Source organism: Madurella fahalii (assembly GCF_045866475.1).
Source record: "Madurella fahalii IFM 68171 DNA, scaffold_5, whole genome shotgun sequence".
In the NCBI taxonomy this organism is placed as follows: Eukaryota; Fungi; Ascomycota; class Sordariomycetes; order Sordariales; genus Madurella; species Madurella fahalii.
Genome location: NW_027263975.1, coordinates 3,994,994 through 4,012,646, shown reverse-complemented (window position 1 = coordinate 4,012,646; position 17,653 = coordinate 3,994,994). Strand labels below are relative to the sequence as shown.

General features: G+C 56.4%; 6 protein-coding genes across 6 annotated transcripts; 2 read left to right on the top strand and 4 right to left on the bottom strand.

Moving 5' to 3' along the window:
* Nucleotides 1-809: 809 nt before the first annotated feature.
* On the bottom strand, nt 810-1,149 carry MFIFM68171_09780 (uncharacterized protein; the record flags this gene model as incomplete). The annotated part of the gene is made up of 2 exons (XM_071065199.1): nt 810-970; nt 1,035-1,149. 2 exons carry the CDS (start codon nt 1,147-1,149, stop codon nt 810-812), a joined length of 276 nt encoding a protein of 91 aa, XP_070921300.1.
* A 1,656-nt stretch (nt 1,150-2,805) lies between these two features.
* On the bottom strand, nt 2,806-4,529 carry TAM41 (Mitochondrial translocator assembly and maintenance protein 41; the record flags this gene model as incomplete). Its single annotated transcript, XM_071065198.1, has 2 exons — nt 2,806-4,431; nt 4,497-4,529. The coding sequence occupies 2 exons, from the start codon at nt 4,527-4,529 to the stop codon at nt 2,806-2,808; spliced, it is 1,659 nt and encodes a 552-aa protein (XP_070921299.1).
* Nucleotides 4,530-5,379: 850 nt separating this feature from the next.
* MAD1 (coiled-coil domain-containing protein mad1) lies at nt 5,380-7,806 on the top strand (the record flags this gene model as incomplete). Its single annotated transcript, XM_071065197.1, has 2 exons — nt 5,380-5,511; nt 5,566-7,806. The coding sequence occupies 2 exons, from the start codon at nt 5,380-5,382 to the stop codon at nt 7,804-7,806; spliced, it is 2,373 nt and encodes a 790-aa protein (XP_070921298.1).
* Nucleotides 7,807-8,610: 804 nt separating this feature from the next.
* SYP1 (Suppressor of Profilin deletion) lies at nt 8,611-11,551 on the bottom strand (the record flags this gene model as incomplete). Its single annotated transcript, XM_071065196.1, has 6 exons — nt 8,611-9,374; nt 9,433-10,449; nt 10,509-11,122; nt 11,178-11,263; nt 11,331-11,423; nt 11,504-11,551. 6 exons carry the CDS (start codon nt 11,549-11,551, stop codon nt 8,611-8,613), a joined length of 2,622 nt encoding a protein of 873 aa, XP_070921297.1.
* A 668-nt stretch (nt 11,552-12,219) lies between these two features.
* On the top strand, nt 12,220-13,654 carry CSK1 (mitogen-activated protein kinase; the record flags this gene model as incomplete). Its single annotated transcript, XM_071065195.1, has 4 exons — nt 12,220-12,287; nt 12,349-12,424; nt 12,479-13,531; nt 13,595-13,654. The coding sequence occupies 4 exons, from the start codon at nt 12,220-12,222 to the stop codon at nt 13,652-13,654; spliced, it is 1,257 nt and encodes a 418-aa protein (XP_070921296.1).
* A 368-nt stretch (nt 13,655-14,022) lies between these two features.
* On the bottom strand, nt 14,023-16,835 carry GUA1 (GMP synthase (glutamine-hydrolyzing); the record flags this gene model as incomplete). Its single annotated transcript, XM_071065194.1, has 19 exons — nt 14,023-14,083; nt 14,135-14,247; nt 14,300-14,416; nt 14,472-14,542; nt 14,597-14,612; nt 14,668-14,711; nt 14,852-14,928; nt 14,981-14,994; nt 15,048-15,111; nt 15,169-15,227; nt 15,278-15,318; nt 15,407-15,425; nt 15,483-15,613; nt 15,673-15,715; nt 15,768-16,243; nt 16,309-16,332; nt 16,388-16,554; nt 16,680-16,697; nt 16,765-16,835. 19 exons carry the CDS (start codon nt 16,833-16,835, stop codon nt 14,023-14,025), a joined length of 1,626 nt encoding a protein of 541 aa, XP_070921295.1.
* Between the last annotated feature and the right edge of the window lie 818 nt (nt 16,836-17,653).

Genomic DNA, 17,653 nt, shown 5'->3' with positions numbered 1-17,653 from the left:
GGAAGATTCCGGATGGCCCCAAGCTGTTAAACCAGCGTAACATCCACAGGAATCCTACGGAACTTTCATATATACCCGCAGTGTTGGTTCTTCGCGGTACCCAGTACACAATTAAGCCATGAGTCAGAATACATTGAAAGCTGGCTTCTGCGTTATTCGTGGGGGACCTGGCTAGTAGCTGCTACCTACTGGTAACACTGCAGGGGAAGAGGGGTTCCTTGTGATTTGAACTGATTAATTGACTTCACTAAGGTACTGAGCAGTCGCATCAGCAAAATCAATGACGTCTAACCGGATATCACAGCGACATTGCTCAAGTTGGTATTCTAAACGCTAGGTGCTTGTGTTAGGAGCGGCAGCCTTGTAATAGCGAAGCGCCCTTCCTCGGCTGAGTTGTTCCGTACCGAGTGTAGCTATAAGTTTCGCAGACTTAATAAATACAAGAATACTTACTAAGTAAAAGAGAAGACTTTTGTTACTGCGGGTAAAATTCTAGTTATGAAATTCATATCTTTTATTAGCGAGCCCGATTCAGTCAATTGCCTAACGTTGTTTAGCTAGAGGGCCATGATATCGCTTAGTAGTAGCGATGGGTTGACAACAATTGAATATCACGGATACAGGAGCCGTAAACCTATTACTCTGCACGTTCTGGATTGCTGCCTCTCCGGCTTGGATACGTCTTATTTGTAGTACATACTTGGCGGCGATTGGTACAAGACTGTATCTGGCAACCCGACTCGACCTCACTGCGATGAGATTCCCACCTCCCACCTCACCATGTCCCAATTCCCCACTTCCACCCCCGTTTAATCACAGAAAGAGTTCAGGTTAGAATCAGTGCGGCATCTCCCCACGGAGCAGCAGGCCACTCCTCCGCCCTGAGGAATGCCCTCCGCGTTGGTGAAGAAGTGGCAGTCACGGGGATCATTACCCGCCGGCGTGATGAGTACGAGAGTGCCATCGTCGCCTGCATAAGTGGTTTGCCGTCAGCGACTGGATGCAACCAAAAGGGTTGACATGTTGAGACTCACAGTGGTAGCGGTCGATGATCTCGGAGCCGCAGAGGTTGGCGTTGGGCGGGCACGCGGCCTGGACGTTTGCCACCAGGGCGGCGGCAGCGAGAACGAGGGCGATGAGCTTGGCCATTTTTTTGGGGGGGAATTGGTTGTTAGATTTTTGTTTGGTGAGTGTTGATTTGGAATGATGGGTCTGAAGTGCTGACGAGCTTGTTGATGAGATGGACACAACGAGGGGAGAGCCTCTCCTCTTATACACGTTTGGCAACGGGCTTGCATGGTCGAATACTCGGCCACGCGCGCGGGTCAACGGCTTTTCACCGAAGGATCACCACGTCGCCATGTCCTAGGGGTCAGTCCGGTGTCTCCGTGATCCTACACTAACGACAGAACCGCTGAGATCACGAGGTTCCTGAGAACTGAGAACGCAGCATCTCGCAAGCTCTGCATAGGAGGACCATCATCCATGCTTACACAAAGACCGACCTTGGCCTGGCCTTCCCCTTTTCATGTAGAAACCATGCTCAAAGCATTGATAGGATTCGCACTCTTACAGACGCTTGCAAGGGGTCGCAAATCAGAGGCCCTCCATGCACTCCGAACCCAAACCCTTCTTGGGTGTAGCTACCTCCGCTCTGTCCGTCCTTCCTTGGATGTCGTTTATACAACAACATTTCACGAGAAGCCCTGATGCTTAAGCGGTCGGTAACTGAACGTGTTTCAATCCATCTAATTGCCAACGTTCATGCTTGGCCTGACCCCCCCGGTCGTTTGCCAGGCTTCTGACCTTGACATTTCACACCTGTCAAAAAGCTTCAGACGCATGCTCCAGGTTTCTGGTAACCAATCGGACCGTTAATTTGCAGTTCAGTCTAGTCAAATGGGGCTAGGGTGTCGCTCCTCCTCGTGTGATAACCCCTTCGGTTTTGTGGGTGGCACAGGCTGACAACGAGTCTCTGCATACGCTGGGACAGAAGCATAAGTTTTCTGGTCGTCTGAAAGGCTGGGCTGAGCCTCAGCCTCCCCAGACTTGGTTCGCTCGGCTCCCATACTACAACATTTTCTTTGGACAAGTTGGTCCTTGTGATCTTGTGTCGGATTCTGTCGGGGTTCGGTTCTCCAGTCTGATAGACGCGTAGGAATCGGACCGAAGCTTCTGATTGTCCCAATAGAGATAATGTGATATGACCAAAAAGTCGGCCCCAGAATCAAGGTGTGTATCGAGCAACGACACCCTAATCTACTTAGAGAAAGCGTACAGCCGACCCAGAGCGAGATAATATTACGTTACGTAGTTTCAGTTCTATCAGCGTGCTTCAGCAGCGCACTAGTCTCTCGGCCCTTGTCCTGTACGTGTCGATCATGCCCAAAACCAGAGGAACTGTGAGCTACGGGGTGCGATGTCGGGTTCGAAGGAGGTCACGAGAGGAGCCCTCGCGCCTCAAGATTGCCGAAACGTGAAGAAACTGCGTGTTTAACACATCGCCCGGCTGCAGCGGGGAAACCAACATGCCGTGCGGGCAGAATCAGCCAGCAGGGCCCCATCATGGGACATCATTCATCGACCCTTCAACAAGGCCAACTGCGCTCGCCTGCAGTATTCTGGTCCTGCCTCGATGACCTCTATAGCCGCTGATACATGTTAGAATAACAAAACGCCAGCCACTGTCTAATGCCTCTTTCCCGGTGCCACCATCATGCCGTGCGTAAATATGTACAGAGTAAGAAACACGCTACAAACGAGCCAGCCAGACACCACACATCACACGGAGAACACGGGGTCGAACTAAGGCTTCTTTTCCCCGGCCCCCCCGCTGTTGCCCCCTGCGGCCGCTTCCTCCTTCTCCTCGGCAGCCTTGGCCTTCTCGACGGCGCGCCCCTCGCGGTACTTGTGCATCTTCTCCATCAAGTACCTCCATGTTCTGCGGAAGCCGCTTGTGAGGGTCCCCTTGAGCGACTGCGTGGTAGCCGGCCAGCTGATGGTCTGCTTGATGACGGCGCGGATGTACTTGCGCAGCTCCAAGGGGTCGTCCTGGGCAATGCGCTGCTCGAACCCGCCTCCCTCGCGGCGCTTAAACGCGACCGAGTCCTCGTTCCGGTTCTCGTCCATCATCTTGGAGAACTCCTCCTGTGGGATGGCGAGCTTCTTCTGATACTGGAAGTAGAGCCGGGACCGGAATTCCTTGGGCAAGCGCCGCACCATGTTGCCGCGTTTGACCGGGTCCATGTCCTGGACGAGCTTCAGGTTCGTATTGTCCCAGATCCAGTCCCTGGCGCTGCACGCCGGGTCGTTGAAGTCGACGTTTGGGAGCGTCTCGATGAGCGGGAGGTAGAGACGGCGGAAGTTGGCCATGTTGTTGCCTACAATGTTTTTCACTTTGCGTGGGTTCTCGGTGGGGAGAGCCATGCGCGGATCGCCGAGGTAGCTGATGCCGGCGATGGTGCCGTACAGCTCCTCTTCCGTGAAGCTTGGCGGGAGCAGCAAAAGCGCCGTTCGTAGCGCCGAGAGAAGGTTCATCTGGTTTGCCATACGGATCATTGGATCGTCGCGCAGAATCTTGACTGGCTTGTGCAGCCGCCCCGCGATGTAGAGCGTCTCCCACTGGCTCAGGTCTCTCTCTAACGTGCTGAGCTGCACGACACCGTACTTGACCAGGATCCCGTTGACGACAACGTAGGGATTGAAGTAGACGCCGGCTCCCATCTTGTCTTGGACGTAGGAAACGGCACCGGACCCAAGCCTGGCAAGCGATGAGTAGTGGTCCCGATGCTGTTTCATGTTGAGCGAATGCCAGTGCTGAGTGTGTGACACGCCAAAGATGAAGTCAATCATCTTCGGTGAGCCGTCCTGGGCTCTCTGCACGGCGAGTGGTGCCTTGGGATGGATAGCGCGGATCTCGTCCATGGTCGGGACCCTCCCGCTGGGTTTTGATTGCGGGAAGACGCCCGAGCCGTAGGCAAACGCATAACGAATCGGTGCGCGGAACTGCCAAGGTATCGACTTCAAGACTTCCTTAAACTCGGCGTCGAAGGGGATGTGCTGGTTCACGCCGAAGTTGGCATGCGGCAGGTCCTTGAACGAAGAGATCTTCATATTCGGATTGTATTCCCAGTCTTTCAGATCGCTGACCACTGACGACCCCGACGTGGCCGAGCTTGCTGCCTCTTTGGCCACGGCATCGGCGGACTCGGTATCTTTCCTTGCCGTCTCCGTCGCGGAGTCTGCGGCTGCGTCGTGTTTAGCACTTTCCCGGGCGTCCTCCGACTCGGCATTGCTGTCGCGGCCTCCGCCGGCCGTCCCGTACTGTCGCGCATGAGCCAAAGGCCTGCTGTTGATCGGGCATGTCGTAGTGGCAGAGGGCTGGCGGGCGAGGAATGGGCCTAGAGACGTGGAGCACGGCGCGAGACGACCCTGTGGAAGCTTGAAATGAGCTATGACGTCCGAGACAGAATAAAGCGAAAACCTTTGGGGCCTACCCGCAGCCGGGGGGTTACGCGACCGCGAACCATTGCGGTCGCTCTCTGCGGTAGGAAAAGTCGGCTCGAAATCTGTCTCGGATGGCGTGATCGGATGTCGTGGCAGCAGGAGCCGCAGGAGGTCACCTCTGGCCAATATCCATGTGGGAAAGGAAATCGGGATCGAAGAGCTACTGTACCCAGCTTTTCCCGAGAGCTGTGCCCGCTAAATTGCTTGGTTGCTTTGCACTGCAGCAGTGGAGATCACCGCCCGCGTCATCGACAGGGACGATAGCCCAGGCTTTGTCACACCCCACAGATTGGCTGGCTTGGCGGCTTGGCTACACGTACTACAATACAGTACATACAGTACTCCGTACAGCCTTGCGAGTGACGATTACGGTGGAAGCAAAGAACAAAGAATTAGTAGTACAGGTAGATAGTAGACAGTAGCGGAGAGGCATTCCGGAAGAAGCTGAATTCCCACCACACCCTATCGAATTTTCTTGTTTTCTGAAACAAAGCTAACTTACTGCAGTTAAATGGTGTATGCTGTGTGGTCTATTACTACATATCTGGAACGGAAGATGCCGTGGCGCCTGTCCCCCCGCAAAACATAGGAGATAAAGACGAGGCACATTGACAGTCGAGCAACCTCATATCTCAGACCTGAATGGCTCTGCTGGGCGTCTCTACTCGAATGAAATCGAATTTCGCGTGACGACACCAGCCTTGTCCCAATCGCAAAGGCCAAGACGGGAACTGCTGTTTACTCGCCCCGCAGAAGTTGTCCAGCTGGTGGTACATCGGCCAATCAGCACCACTGCGCCGAGCTTTGTCCTCCCCCCAAACATTTCGGTTCTCGATGCCGCGAACGCCAAGTCAACCCAAACCGCGTCCCACGATGCGGTCCTCCACGCCACAAGGTGATCCTCCGGGGCACGCGAGACGTCCTTCGGTAAGCGGCGGCTCGCAGTTCCGGGCAACCGTCAGTGGTGGCATCCCGCGACCAAATACATCGCTCCGGGGATCAAGGGTACGATGCAGACGCGCCACAGGCCGAATTGGGTCCCTGCTAACCTTTGTGCAGATATCCAGTTTCCGGAACAGCACGACCACGCAACCTTCATACAACATCCTCACCGGCGAAGCCAGCACAACCACTCCACGCAGCGCCATGGCACGCCCCAGCTCGCGACAAGGCGGCCCCTCGGGCCCTTCGCCTCCCCGTGGCCGCGCCGCCACCGTTGCGAGCAACATTAGCCGCGAAAGCAGCAAGGAGAACCGCGCCCCCCCTGACGCCGAGGAGTATGAGACCCAGCGCAAACGCATCGAGGAGCTCAAGGCCGAGGTGGGCACGCTGCGGTATCAAATCAACAGTCACGAGCAGGAGAAGGAGCTGGCACGGCTGCAGATGGAGAACGAGGTGTGCGACGCCAAACGGCGCGCCGAGGACGATTTCAAAGCAAAGCAGACCGCCGAGGCAGAGAAGGCGCGCGCTCTGCGGCAGGTTGAGACGTTACACAAGGAGTTGGAAGAGTTGAGGGTCGAGAAGGACAGACAGAAACGAGAGCTCGAGGCTAAAGCAAGAGATGCGCAAGAGGAGGCAAGGCTGGTCCAAGAACAGCTCGAGGAATTAAGCGCTGCGAAGGATGAAGCTGCGCGCATGGCCGAGCGAGAGATCATCGACTTGAAGGGCAAACTCGCGGCCTCGCAGCGGACTTGCCAAGAGTTGGAGGAAGAAAACAAGTCACGGGAAGAGGTCCTGCAAAAAACCCAAGCTCTACTCTCGGAACGAGACGAGACCATTGGAAGTCTGGAGGCCGAGATACTCCGTCTAAAAGCCCATACTGGCGACGCCGAGACGGTTGCCGTCATCCGGAGGGAGCTGTCTGACCAGGTCACGCACATCCGTACCTTGGAGGCCAAGACCAGGGAGCAACACGCCGAGTTGAAGCACCTACGGCAAGTCCACAAGGCCGTGGAAGTGGTCGAGGAAGAGAAGCGCTCACTCCAGCGGAGATTGGAAGCCACCGAGTCAGTCCAAAACGAGCTCGCTGAGGAGAGGCGGCAGCGGCAAAGGCTTGAAGACGAGAGGCGGGCTTGGGCGGCCTATCTGCAGACCGAAGGAGGCATAGACGGCCAAGCCGAATTTGACTCCCCCGAGGCTGTGGCCAGGGCGCTATCGGCAGAACGCCTAAATTCAGCCTCCCTCCTCGAGAAGCTTGGGGCTCTGCAGCCCGAGATCGCCGACCGAGACAGCATCATTAAGACGTTAGAGCGCGAGAGGGCCAGCCTGCTAAACCAGATTGAAAAGCTCAGGACAACAGGAGGCTCCGCTGCGGGCAACGACAAGGCCCGCGCGCGCCTCGATCGCCAACGCGCTCTCGCCGTCAAGGAAGTCGAATATCTCCGGGCGCAGCTGAAGACCTTTGACATGGAGGACATGACTCTGCAGCCGGAGAGCATCGACGAACAAAAGCTGAAGCGCATCCAGGAGCTCGAAGACTTGGTCGACAAGTACAAAGCCGAGGTCAGCACACTACATGCCGACCTCACATCCCTCGAGTCGGCGTCCACCAGCCCAGTCCAGCCGGTGGTTGGCAGCAAACGGGCGCGTGAGACCGACGAGGCAGAGCACGAACAGCTCGGCCAGCTGGCCCGGAAGAACCGCAAACTCCAGTCGGAATTCTCCGAACTCCAGACCGCACATCGCCTCCTCCAAAAAGAGCACGAGGTCATCGCGGAACAACTCGCCGCCGCCAAGGAGCAGCTCAAGACGCGCATCCTCTCGCTGCGCTCCAACCCGACCTCAGACCACGAAGCGACCAAAGCGGCCACGCTCGCGGCGCTCAAGCTCGAAAACGCCGAGCTGCTCGCACACATCCAGCGGCAGCCCACGCTCTTTGCCACGGTCCCGGCCTCGCAGCTGGCCGCCGCCCAGCGCGAGATCGCCGACGCCAAGGCCGAGACGGCGTCGTCGCAGAAGTCGGCCCGGCGCCTCAAGGAGGTGTGGGCGGCCAAGTCGGCCGAGTTCAAGGAGGCCGTCTTCAGCACGCTCGGCTGGACCGTCACCTTCATCCCCGGCGGCAAGATGCGCGTCGAGAGCGTCTACTACCCGTCCCAGACGGACGAGCACGAGAACAGCATCGTGTTCGACGGCGAGAAGGGCACCATGAAGGTCGGCGGCGGGCCCCGGAGCGCCTTCGCGCAGAGGATAGGCGACAACATCAAGTTCTGGGTCAGGGAGCGGGGCTGCGTCCCCTGCTTCTTGGCCGCGCTCACGCTCGAGTTTTACGAGGAGCATACGAGAGCCGTGCGGCCCGGGTGATTAGGCGTGCAAGTGGATATCCTCTTATTATACTTGTTTGGGAGAGAGCAGGTAATTTTATATCTAGACAGTACTCGTGTTTTTGGCATGTTATGGCTGGCGGGATGCGGAACGGAGTTGGCGATTACGGGGCATCAGCTTTTGTTGCTTGAACGGGTAATGAATATACCGGTCTCGTGGTTTTAATACAATACCTGGACGTCGTCCTTGTTTCAGGCGAACCACACGAACCCTCCTGTCTCGTCATCAGATGTCCCAGCGCTCAAGTTACAGTAGGGGTTCCGTAACCGGATTACCACCTTTCGATCCGTTACTGGGCCAGGCAGTCAACTTCTTTGCGCTCTGTTCCCTCTTCGCCTTCCCATCCCTGTCGGCCCCAATTTTCACAAACCCGGGATGAACCGTTTTCCTTCAAAACCCTTTATAATATTCAATACAACACCCACATAGATATACTATAGCCACAACGGCCAAGACAACTAGATACTCAGCCATGTATAAGCTATGTGCATTCTCAATCTCCTTTCTGCACTCACCCCCTCCTGCAACAGAACAGGCAACCCACCACCCCAGAGTTTCGCTAGTCAGGAGTCAAATATGCCAACTGACTTCCGGTATCATCAACCAGTCCAAAATGTTACCACCACGACCGCCACAACATAGCTCCAATCAAAGATCTATCCATCGCTTCTTCCAAAAAAGAACAGAAAAACAAGCGTTAAGATATCAAGATGAGAAGAAAATCACCAAAATACACCCCCATTCGAGCGATTTCACCTGCCATCCCCCGCACAAACAACAACATTACTTAGCCTCATACTTTCCACTCACCACCTTTCTCACAAGCGGGACATCAACCCAGCTCTTTCCCCCTCCCCCCTCCGGCTGCTGCGGCGGCGGCGAAGCCGGCGGAGCCTCCACATCCGCAAACGGATCATCCTCCTCTTGGGGCAATACCACCTCTTTCTCCTTCCCTTTCCCCTCAACCAACCTCGCCACTGAGATGCCACTCCCCCCATTATGGTTCCCATCAGTAGCAGCAGTAGCGGCAGTACTGGTAGACGAATACTCCCACCTCACCTCGACATGCCCAGCCTTGGGCTCGGCATTCTGCTCCCCAATCACCCGGCAGATGATCTTCTCCCACCCCTCTCCGCTCAGCGTGAGCTCCCCGAGCCGCCAGTACACGAGATGCTTCTCTTTTAGGTGCGTCCCCGACGGCTTGGTCTGCACTCCGCTCGCGCGCGCACCCTCGTACGTCATGACGAAGACCACGTTCGACAGCGTTACGGGGCCCGGGTGGGCAGGGTTGAGGCGGTACTGCAGGAGCAGCCCGAGCTTGTCGCCCTGGGGTTTCCAGACGGGGTGGATGGCAATGGGGCAGTACGAGGCCAGTGCCGTGTCCGAGTCGGCGTGCACGCGGTACGTAAAGGCCGGCGACGTGGTGCTGGAAAGGTGAGAGAGGTTGAGGGAGAACTCGTCCGGAGAGGGTGTGTTGGACACAAAGACGCGGTTGGGGCCGATGGACTCGAGGAGGGAGAATTTGTTTAAGCGGATGGTTTGATGCTCTGCTGTGGCGGTCGTTAGGATGAAGAACGGCCGCGAGTGGATTGTGATGGGACTTACCTGGGAAAGGCGTATCGGGGTCAGGGACATAGGAGAGAGCAATCTCGCCTGTGACTTTGACGGACTTGGGCTCGCTGTCTTGGAAGACAGCAGACACGGTCTCGATGATGGAGGAGTGCAGACCAGGTCCGTATCCCGGCCCATGCATATCCGGATGCCTGAGGCGCGCGATGGTGCTGTAGGAGGAGGCGCCGCCGAAGGAGGTTCCCGAACGGATAGACTGGGTGTCGGACGCATGGGAGGTATGGCTCGTTTCGGAGGTTAACGTCGTTGCGGTAGGAGGCTTCACGGGCAAGGACGGTGATGGAAAGGGATTTTCGGAAGATAAATCAGGGACTGGCAAGGACGGCATGTAAACCGTGTTCCGGACGTCCCTCCTCCCTCGCACGGTACCTGTCTTCCGAGAAGGGATTCCCATGTGAGTAAGTGCATTCGCGACATTAGATAACGCCGCCTGCTTCGCGTCCTGGTCTTCCTCGGCGATGGGCTCATTCTTGATGTTCAACTTGAAGAATTGATCCCCCTCTTCAGTTGCCGCCTCTCTTTGCGCCTGGGAAATAGGGTCGTTGGTCGAGACGGGTATTGTGAAGCCGTCGGCGTCCTTGGCCGGCTCCTCCTTGTTCTGCTGAGGTAGCGGGGGTACGGGCGGCGCATCAAAGATATCCTCGGCCGTCCCGTTCAAAAGACTGGATGTACGGTTAGGGTGTGCTGCGCCATTTGACGTTTCTGCGCCGGTCACCCCGTTCGTTCCCTCATGGGACGTCTTGGCATTTTCCTTATCGGTGGTCGAATCGCGTTGCTCGGCCGTCGTTGGACTCTCAACAACCGACGGTAGCCGGTTTTGAGACTCATTCAAGTTGTGAGACGATGCTTTCGGGGACAGTGTCTGGCCGTGGCTGCTCCCGATGTTGCGAGTGAAAGGACCGAGGCCCTTCTGAGGAGGCAATTGCCCAAACCCGTGAACGCTCTGGCGACGGCGGCTGAGCATGGTGCCGATGCGGCTCCGCAGTTTCGGTTCTGTGCAATCTCTGTTAGTTGATACGATCAGCTGGCATATAAGGCTACCTGTCCCATACCTGGCTGACTGTGCTCGCTGGCATTATCCTCATGACCAGTGCTTGGACGAGCTGGGCTTGCAGCCGAGGTACTCGACTGTCTTGTCGTGGATTTCCTTTCCACCTTTGGCTTTCCGGCAACGGTGCGCTGAGCGAAGTTTTGAATCTCCTGGGCGGTATTTACCTCGAGCATGATGTTGAGCACCTCTTCAGCTGCCGCCTGGGTCCGGGTGGCCTGGTCGACCTCGTGTGTCTCAAATTGTGTCAAGACATCGCGCAGGTGGTTTATCCGCTGCTCATCAAGGGCTTGAAGCGTTTCGAAGATGAAAGGTGCCTGGGATTCCCACTGATGGGTGGCAGCTTCGAGCCTCGACGCTGCTTGGTCGACTTTTTGGGCATTGGCCCTGCTACCCTTCTTACTGAGCTTCTCTGACTTCTCGGTTGCATCATCCAACTCCTTGGCCATTGTTTGCAGGTTCGAGCTAATTGTCTGGATATTTTGCATCTCTTTTTTGGTCTGGAAGTCGCGAAGCGGCCGCTCGACGTCCTTGTCGATGCGTTGTGCAAACAGCTGGTGTGAAGCGGCGATTCCGTCGGTGGATTGGAGAATCTTGTCCCACGGTGCTTGGAAGATGCTGCCAGTGGCGGCAGTTAGCCGATGGTTCAGAAGCGAAGGAGGGACAAACAAACCCAAGTTCGGTTGCAGCGTTTGGCACCTTGAAGACTAGGAGCTTGCGCAGTGCAGTAACATACTGCTCCTCGACCTTCCTCCGTTCCTACAAGATTCATCAGTCTTCGCGTCCCTCCATGCTCCACTCGACGTCTACGCGCAACGCGCCGTACCTGAAGCCAATCTGCAATTTCCTGGTTGGCCCTCGCGATGCGCTTGACTCGATCCGATAGTACTTGCACCGCTTGGCTAGGTTGGAGGTTCGCCTAGAACGAGGAGCACACAGTCAGCAATCAGCTCGACGCACCAAAGCGCGCAATCAGTGAGATGCCCATAGGGAGCGTACCAGCATTGCCGGGTACTCGGACCGCGAGAGGTCGTCCATGGTGGCCATCGTCGACGGTGTCTTGGGGGGGGGGGGGGGGGGGGGGGCATCGGGCGGAAGCGAGGGGGCCCAGAATCAACGCATAACACTAATACATGCAGCAATGCCGCTGGCGGGGCGGAAAAAGAAGGAAAGTGATACAAGCAGCGAGCGGACTGCAGGGACGGCGCTCGAAGGGTCTAGGATTTGGAAGTTGCCGCAGGCACGAATTCGGCCGGGCGCTGCATTGATGTCACGGGGGATGGAGCTCACATCGCTGTGGAGTTTCCAGCGCGGCCCTTCGCCGAGCTGCCGACCAGCGGTGGACCAATCAACAGTCAGACAGGGACCGTCTGCCAGCCGAAGACCCACTATCAGGCACAGCGACCACTGAAATCCGACAGTCACTGCATTGCCCAGAGAGTGGGAACGGCTAAACCCCAGAACATGCATAGACCCTGTGGATACAGCTCGTTTCCTGCAACATCTTAACGCTGCGGCACCGTCAGGCTGGTAACAATATCTATCCATCTGGCATGGGGGTTGCCAGCTGCAGGGAATAAGAACGAGCGGTTCCAGACTCCGGTTCAGATACCCGTTAGTTTCCCCAGCAAAAACATTCGGACTCAGACTCGCCGCCTCGAGAATTTAAGGCCCAGGTCTCGGCGGCCATGCCCAGATCTGACTAGATAGACAACATGGCAGACGCAGGCGACTGGAGAAACTCACTAAGCGCTGCAGAGCGATATGAGAATATTCAGCGGCTGTAAGAATCCATAGCGCTGTAGTAGGATGACGGTTTGTGGTTCTGACCTGTAAATATCCAGTGCAAAAGCAGCAGCGGGCATCATGCAGAGTGCCTTTGCCGTTGAAAGCGACGCTTACAAGAATGCCAACAACAGGGTAGGTGCATTTTGTCTTTGCCCCCGGCTAGGTCTTAGTCTGATCGTCGCAAAGGAAGAGTACGATGCAGCGTGTAACCCATCAAGTTCCCGAGCTGCGGTAGAACCCGACGCACCCGCACTGGAAGCCCCCGAGAGGGACGAGCTAGGGTCGGGCCTCGGGATCACCATCGGCCACTACCAAGATTGTCATTACATTGCCAGCGGCGTAACGGCCGAGGTCTACCGCTCTCAAGCCCGGGCTCTCAAAGTCATTGTCGAAACGCACAACATCGAACCCCACGACCCCCACCGTGAGGCCAAAATCCTCGTCTCTCTCCGGGATGACAACACGCCGAACATCATCCCCCTCCTCGAGACATTCCGCGACGGCGACCAACGCCTTGTTCTCGTCTTCCCCTACATGCCGCTCACCCTCGCGCACCTCCTAGACCAAGTCCACTCTCCGCTATCCTACCCCCTCATCCGACACATCTTCACCTCCCTGTTCCTCGCCCTATCCCACCTGCACGCCCAAGGCATAATCCACCGCGACATCAAGCCCTCCGCACTCCTCCTCTCCGCCATCCCAACCGACCATCACCAACGACAACAGCAACAGCAACAACCACCACCACCACCACCACCACCCCCCTTCACCTTCCAGACCTACCTCTCCGACTTTGGCACCGCCTACCACCCTCTGCTCTCCGCAGCCACCGAGCCGGCCACGGCCAAAGTGCTGGACGTCGGCACAGGGCCGTACCGGGCCCCGGAATGCCTCTTCGGCAACCGCGCCTACACGAGCGCGGCCGACCTCTGGGCGGCCGGGACGGTGCTGGCCGAGTGCGTGGCGCGGCCGCGGCCGCGGCCGCTGTTCGACAGCCCGCCGGCGCACGAGGACGGCAACCAGCTGGGCTTAATCCTGAGCATCTTCCGGACCATCGGGTCGCCGACGCGGGAGACGTGGCCCGAGGCGGAGGGGTTCCGGACGCCGCCGTTTGAGATGTACCGGGTCTTTGAGGGGAGGCCGTGGGAGGAGGTGCTGGAGGGGGTGGACGACGGGTGGAGGGCGCTGGTGGCCGGGCTGGTGAGGTATGAGAGTGGGAAGAGGGTCTCTGCGTCAGAGGTGAGCTTTGGTATGGGTTCGTGCATTATTGCTGATGGGTTGTGCTAACGAACTATGTGTCAGGCGTTGCAGTTTCCCTGCATGAAGGGGGAGGGGGAGGGGGAGGGGGGAGGCGAGGGCTGACGAGGCGTGTGAGGACGATACGAGGGTTTCTCTCTCCGAGGCGCGGCCTAGACACTCGTAGAGCCAGGGTTGACATGTATTTCGCCGAGTCTAACCAAGTCCGCTCAGACGGGAGGAAGCAATTCGATATATTGTTGCAGATCACAATCTCGAAATCAGCCGTGAGCGAGAGCTCTATTGAGGGTCTATCGTAATCTAGCTGCCGAGTCCCCCAGTCATTGCAGCACGGAGATATTCTCCGCAAACGGCAGTCGTCCGGACTGTGCGTGGCAGTTGCCGCAGTCCGTGACCGAGCCGTCAACAGCGGCAAACTCCGAACGAGGCCGCCAACCTACTTGGCCCATACCTTCCCCCCAACACTCGAGCTATCACTCTAGCTCAATGGTTCCCGGCGGCTTTGAAGTGATGTCATACACAACGCGGCACACGCTGTTACTTAAGTTAGCAGAAATGGCGGCTAAGAGAACGTCGAGTACCTACCCATGAACCTCGTTGACGATTCTGTTCATGACCCGCTGGAGGAAGTCCCACGGGAAGTTGAAAGCTTCTGCGGTCATGAAGTCTGTGGTTGTCACGGCGCGGAGGACGATAATCTATCAAAAATGTCAGAGCTGCGGTAACGACTGGAGTAGATCCTGGGCGTACATAGCCGTAAACTCTCTTGTCCCCCATGACGCCGACAGCCCGGCTGGGGTCAAGGGCCGCATAGGCCTGGGAAATTTGGTTGTAGAGACCAGCCTTGCGGATCTCACCGATGAAGATCTTTGGAATTATTGTCAGCACTGTACTGCCGGGACGGGGCTGTGCATCAGCTTACATGATCGGCCTGACGGCACATCTCGACCTTCTCGGGAGTTACCTCGCCCAAGATCCTGACGGCAATACCCGCTAGTACGAGTCAGTACGGAAGCATAAAAGTTCAAAGACAAGGGGCTGGCGTACGCCCGGGGAAAGGATGCTATTGATTCCTGTTAGCGTGAGATGGCTGTGCAGGTTGAGTGCTTGTGGCCTACCCTCATCACGAGTTCTTCCCGGATACCAAGGGCACGTCCCAGTTCTATACGATACATTAGTAACCTGGCCCTACACCCAGTTGATTTTGAGACTTGGACCGATAAAAACGTTACGTACCGCGCACCTCGTCCTATGCGATAGTTAGTTTGATATGCTCACGACAGGGGGCCAGAACGAGATTACGAGCCTTGTACAGGGATCTCAGGGGCTCGATAAGCTTCAAACCTTGTCCGTTTGCCATCCGCGCCGGGAGACCACCACTTCATATTCGAGTTAGTAATCAAGCCTGGGATGGCACGCTTGGCAACATACACGTTGTGATGGGTCTAGGAACGGTTAGTACGTTCTCGACAATTTTTAGCAGCGAAAGGAGGCCTGCCTTGATTGTAGCCGAAGGGCCCTTGAAGGAGAGCGACTCGATCACGTCGGGGTAGAGCGTGCCCCTATTCCATGCTCAGTCCATCTGAGGAATATCTAGGATTTTTGTACAGGAAGCTTACTGCATGAAGAACTCGATCTTGCCGGCTTTGCTAGGGTCATTGGCCGCAGCCTCCTCAATCTGTCACTTGTTAGCTACTTCTCTTCCTTTGGCTTTTCGGTCAGTCAAACCTTGATAGCTTCGGCCTCGAAAATGTCAATAAACTTGCCACCTGTCTACGGTTAGTTCCGACGTTCTGGGCCCGCCGACGCCGCTCGGAGTTGGAGATCCGGCGGCCGACTCAGACTCCGAAAACACACCGATGAACTTTCGCTTTTTCTATAACGGCGGTCAGTAGGTCTGATGTAGCAGTGCAATTCCCAAAAGAGTGCGTACTTCGGGATCCTCGACGCCCTTGAGACCGTCAAGGAATTCCCTTGTGGCATCCACGACGGTAAGGTTGATGCCCAGCGCTTCCGAAAGATCTTTCTGGACTTGCTCGCACTCATTGAGTCTCATAACGCCGTCTACCCGAATCTGTTAGCCCCGCCTACCGAAATCAAAAACTGATATCGGAGAATCGTACTGTTAACGAGCACGGCCCAGAATCTATCCCCGATGGCCTCTTTCTATTGCTGCTGTCAGCTGCATATCCAGATACGATATTTGAAGAGAGCATACCATGAGCTTGGCAGCGACCGTGGAATCGACACCGCCGCTAACCGCGGCAAGCACCTGGCCCTTCTCACCGACAGTCCGGCGAATCTGGGCAATCTGCTCCTCGAGGAACTTCTCCATGGTCCAATCCTGTTTGCACTCGCAAATGCCGACGGCAAAGTTCTTGAGCAGCGCCGTCCCGTTCTGAGTATGAGTGACCTCGGGATGGAACTGCAGGCCGTAAATGGGCTTGCTGCTATGGGCAATAGCCGCATACTCGGAATTATCCGAGGTTGCCACCGTGTGGAAGTCCTGCGGCAGCTTGGCCAGTTTGTCGCCGTGGCTCATCCATACCCGCATGGACTCCTCCATTCCCTCGAAAAGGCGGTCCACATGTCCGCTGATGGATCGGGCCTTGAGCATAGCATGACCGTACTCGCGGTGCTTGCCAGCAATGACATTGTCCGGGCTGATGCGGTAAGCAAGCTCCTGCATGCCATCTGTCGGGCCCTGGATCAGCTGTGTTCTAGGAGCAAGCTCCGCGGCAAGATGGTAATCTACATACAGCAAATGCCAAGAATAGGCACATCTATGAAATCAAACGTCAGCGGGGGAAAGATGGCCAGGGTGGATGGCATAGCTACCCAAGTCGAAAATGGCACGGTCGACATGGGGGCTACCGTCCTCGTAGACCGAGTACGGCCCACCGGAGAGGATGATGCCCTTGGGCTTGAACTTGAGTTCATCAAGCTTCTGGGTGCATGGCAACATCTCGGAGAAGACATTGAGCTCACGAAGCCGGCGTGTGATCCTTTGCATCCCATGGTCAGTGCGTTCCGAATTCATAAATTGGGTTGGGTCAGGGGTTTCAAAAGCCAAGTGATGCAATTTGCAGGCCCGATAGAACTGGATCTCGAAGGTTGTAATACAACATACAGATGAGTATACTGTGAACTGTGCGCCGCCCTTCCAGTCAGTTTCCCATTTCGGCGCGAGATCGGAACCCATATATGCCTCTCACCCAAAATCGAGCACCAGAATGGTGTCGAAGACCTTGTGGGCCATAGCCTCTCCTGGTTCGCCGTTTGCCATTTTGACTCTGGATTTACTCCCTTGTTGAGGTGACCAAAATGGGTAATTTTGAGGTTGCGAATTAGCCCCCCCCCAAGAAGGTGTGAGTCGGTAAAAATTTTATGAAGCCTGCCATTTTTTGCCCGCGCCTGTGCCGACCCTCGGAGCCGGCTGGCGATTCATGCCTTAAATTCTAGGTTCTTTGACCTTCCTTACCTCCAACCTACCTGTAGCACCTGCTTCTCCGCCTCATCTTCTCCTGGTGCGCCGTCTCTACGTCTCTTTAGTGCTCTAGGCAGCCATGTCCTCATTTCACCCTTCTGCGGCGGAGAGCATTCTCCCAACACGCCATCCTGATCCTACACAGTGCATGACCCGAAGGCCCGCGGAACGCCGACTTGGCATCGGGCCGGCTCCTGGCATCGAGGAGGGTAGCCGTACCTAGTGGGGCTTGGGAGGCACCGCAAGTGGATCTGGCATAACGTTATGTTATGAGCCATGTGTACAAGACACATTTTTGACGTACCTAGCGTCGCACGTTTCCCAATCACCGAGCCACGCGGGGTTCCTGGCATTATGGGGTATTTTGATCGGTTCCAATCGACTGCTTGACAAAGTCACACAGTGCAGTTGCTAAATGGCATCGGAATAACCCGCGCGGAAAAAGTTAATTCTGCAAGCCGAGACTGGACCTGCTCAGAACGGAATTTGACCGAAATTTCTGGATCATCAAGCTGGACGCGTTGTTGGTGGCGCTGTGGCCCCAGCGCAAACGGTTGGCTCACAGGCGTTGTGTGGGCCGAACCCCGCCCAAGGCTTGTGATTCTTGGGCCTGACAG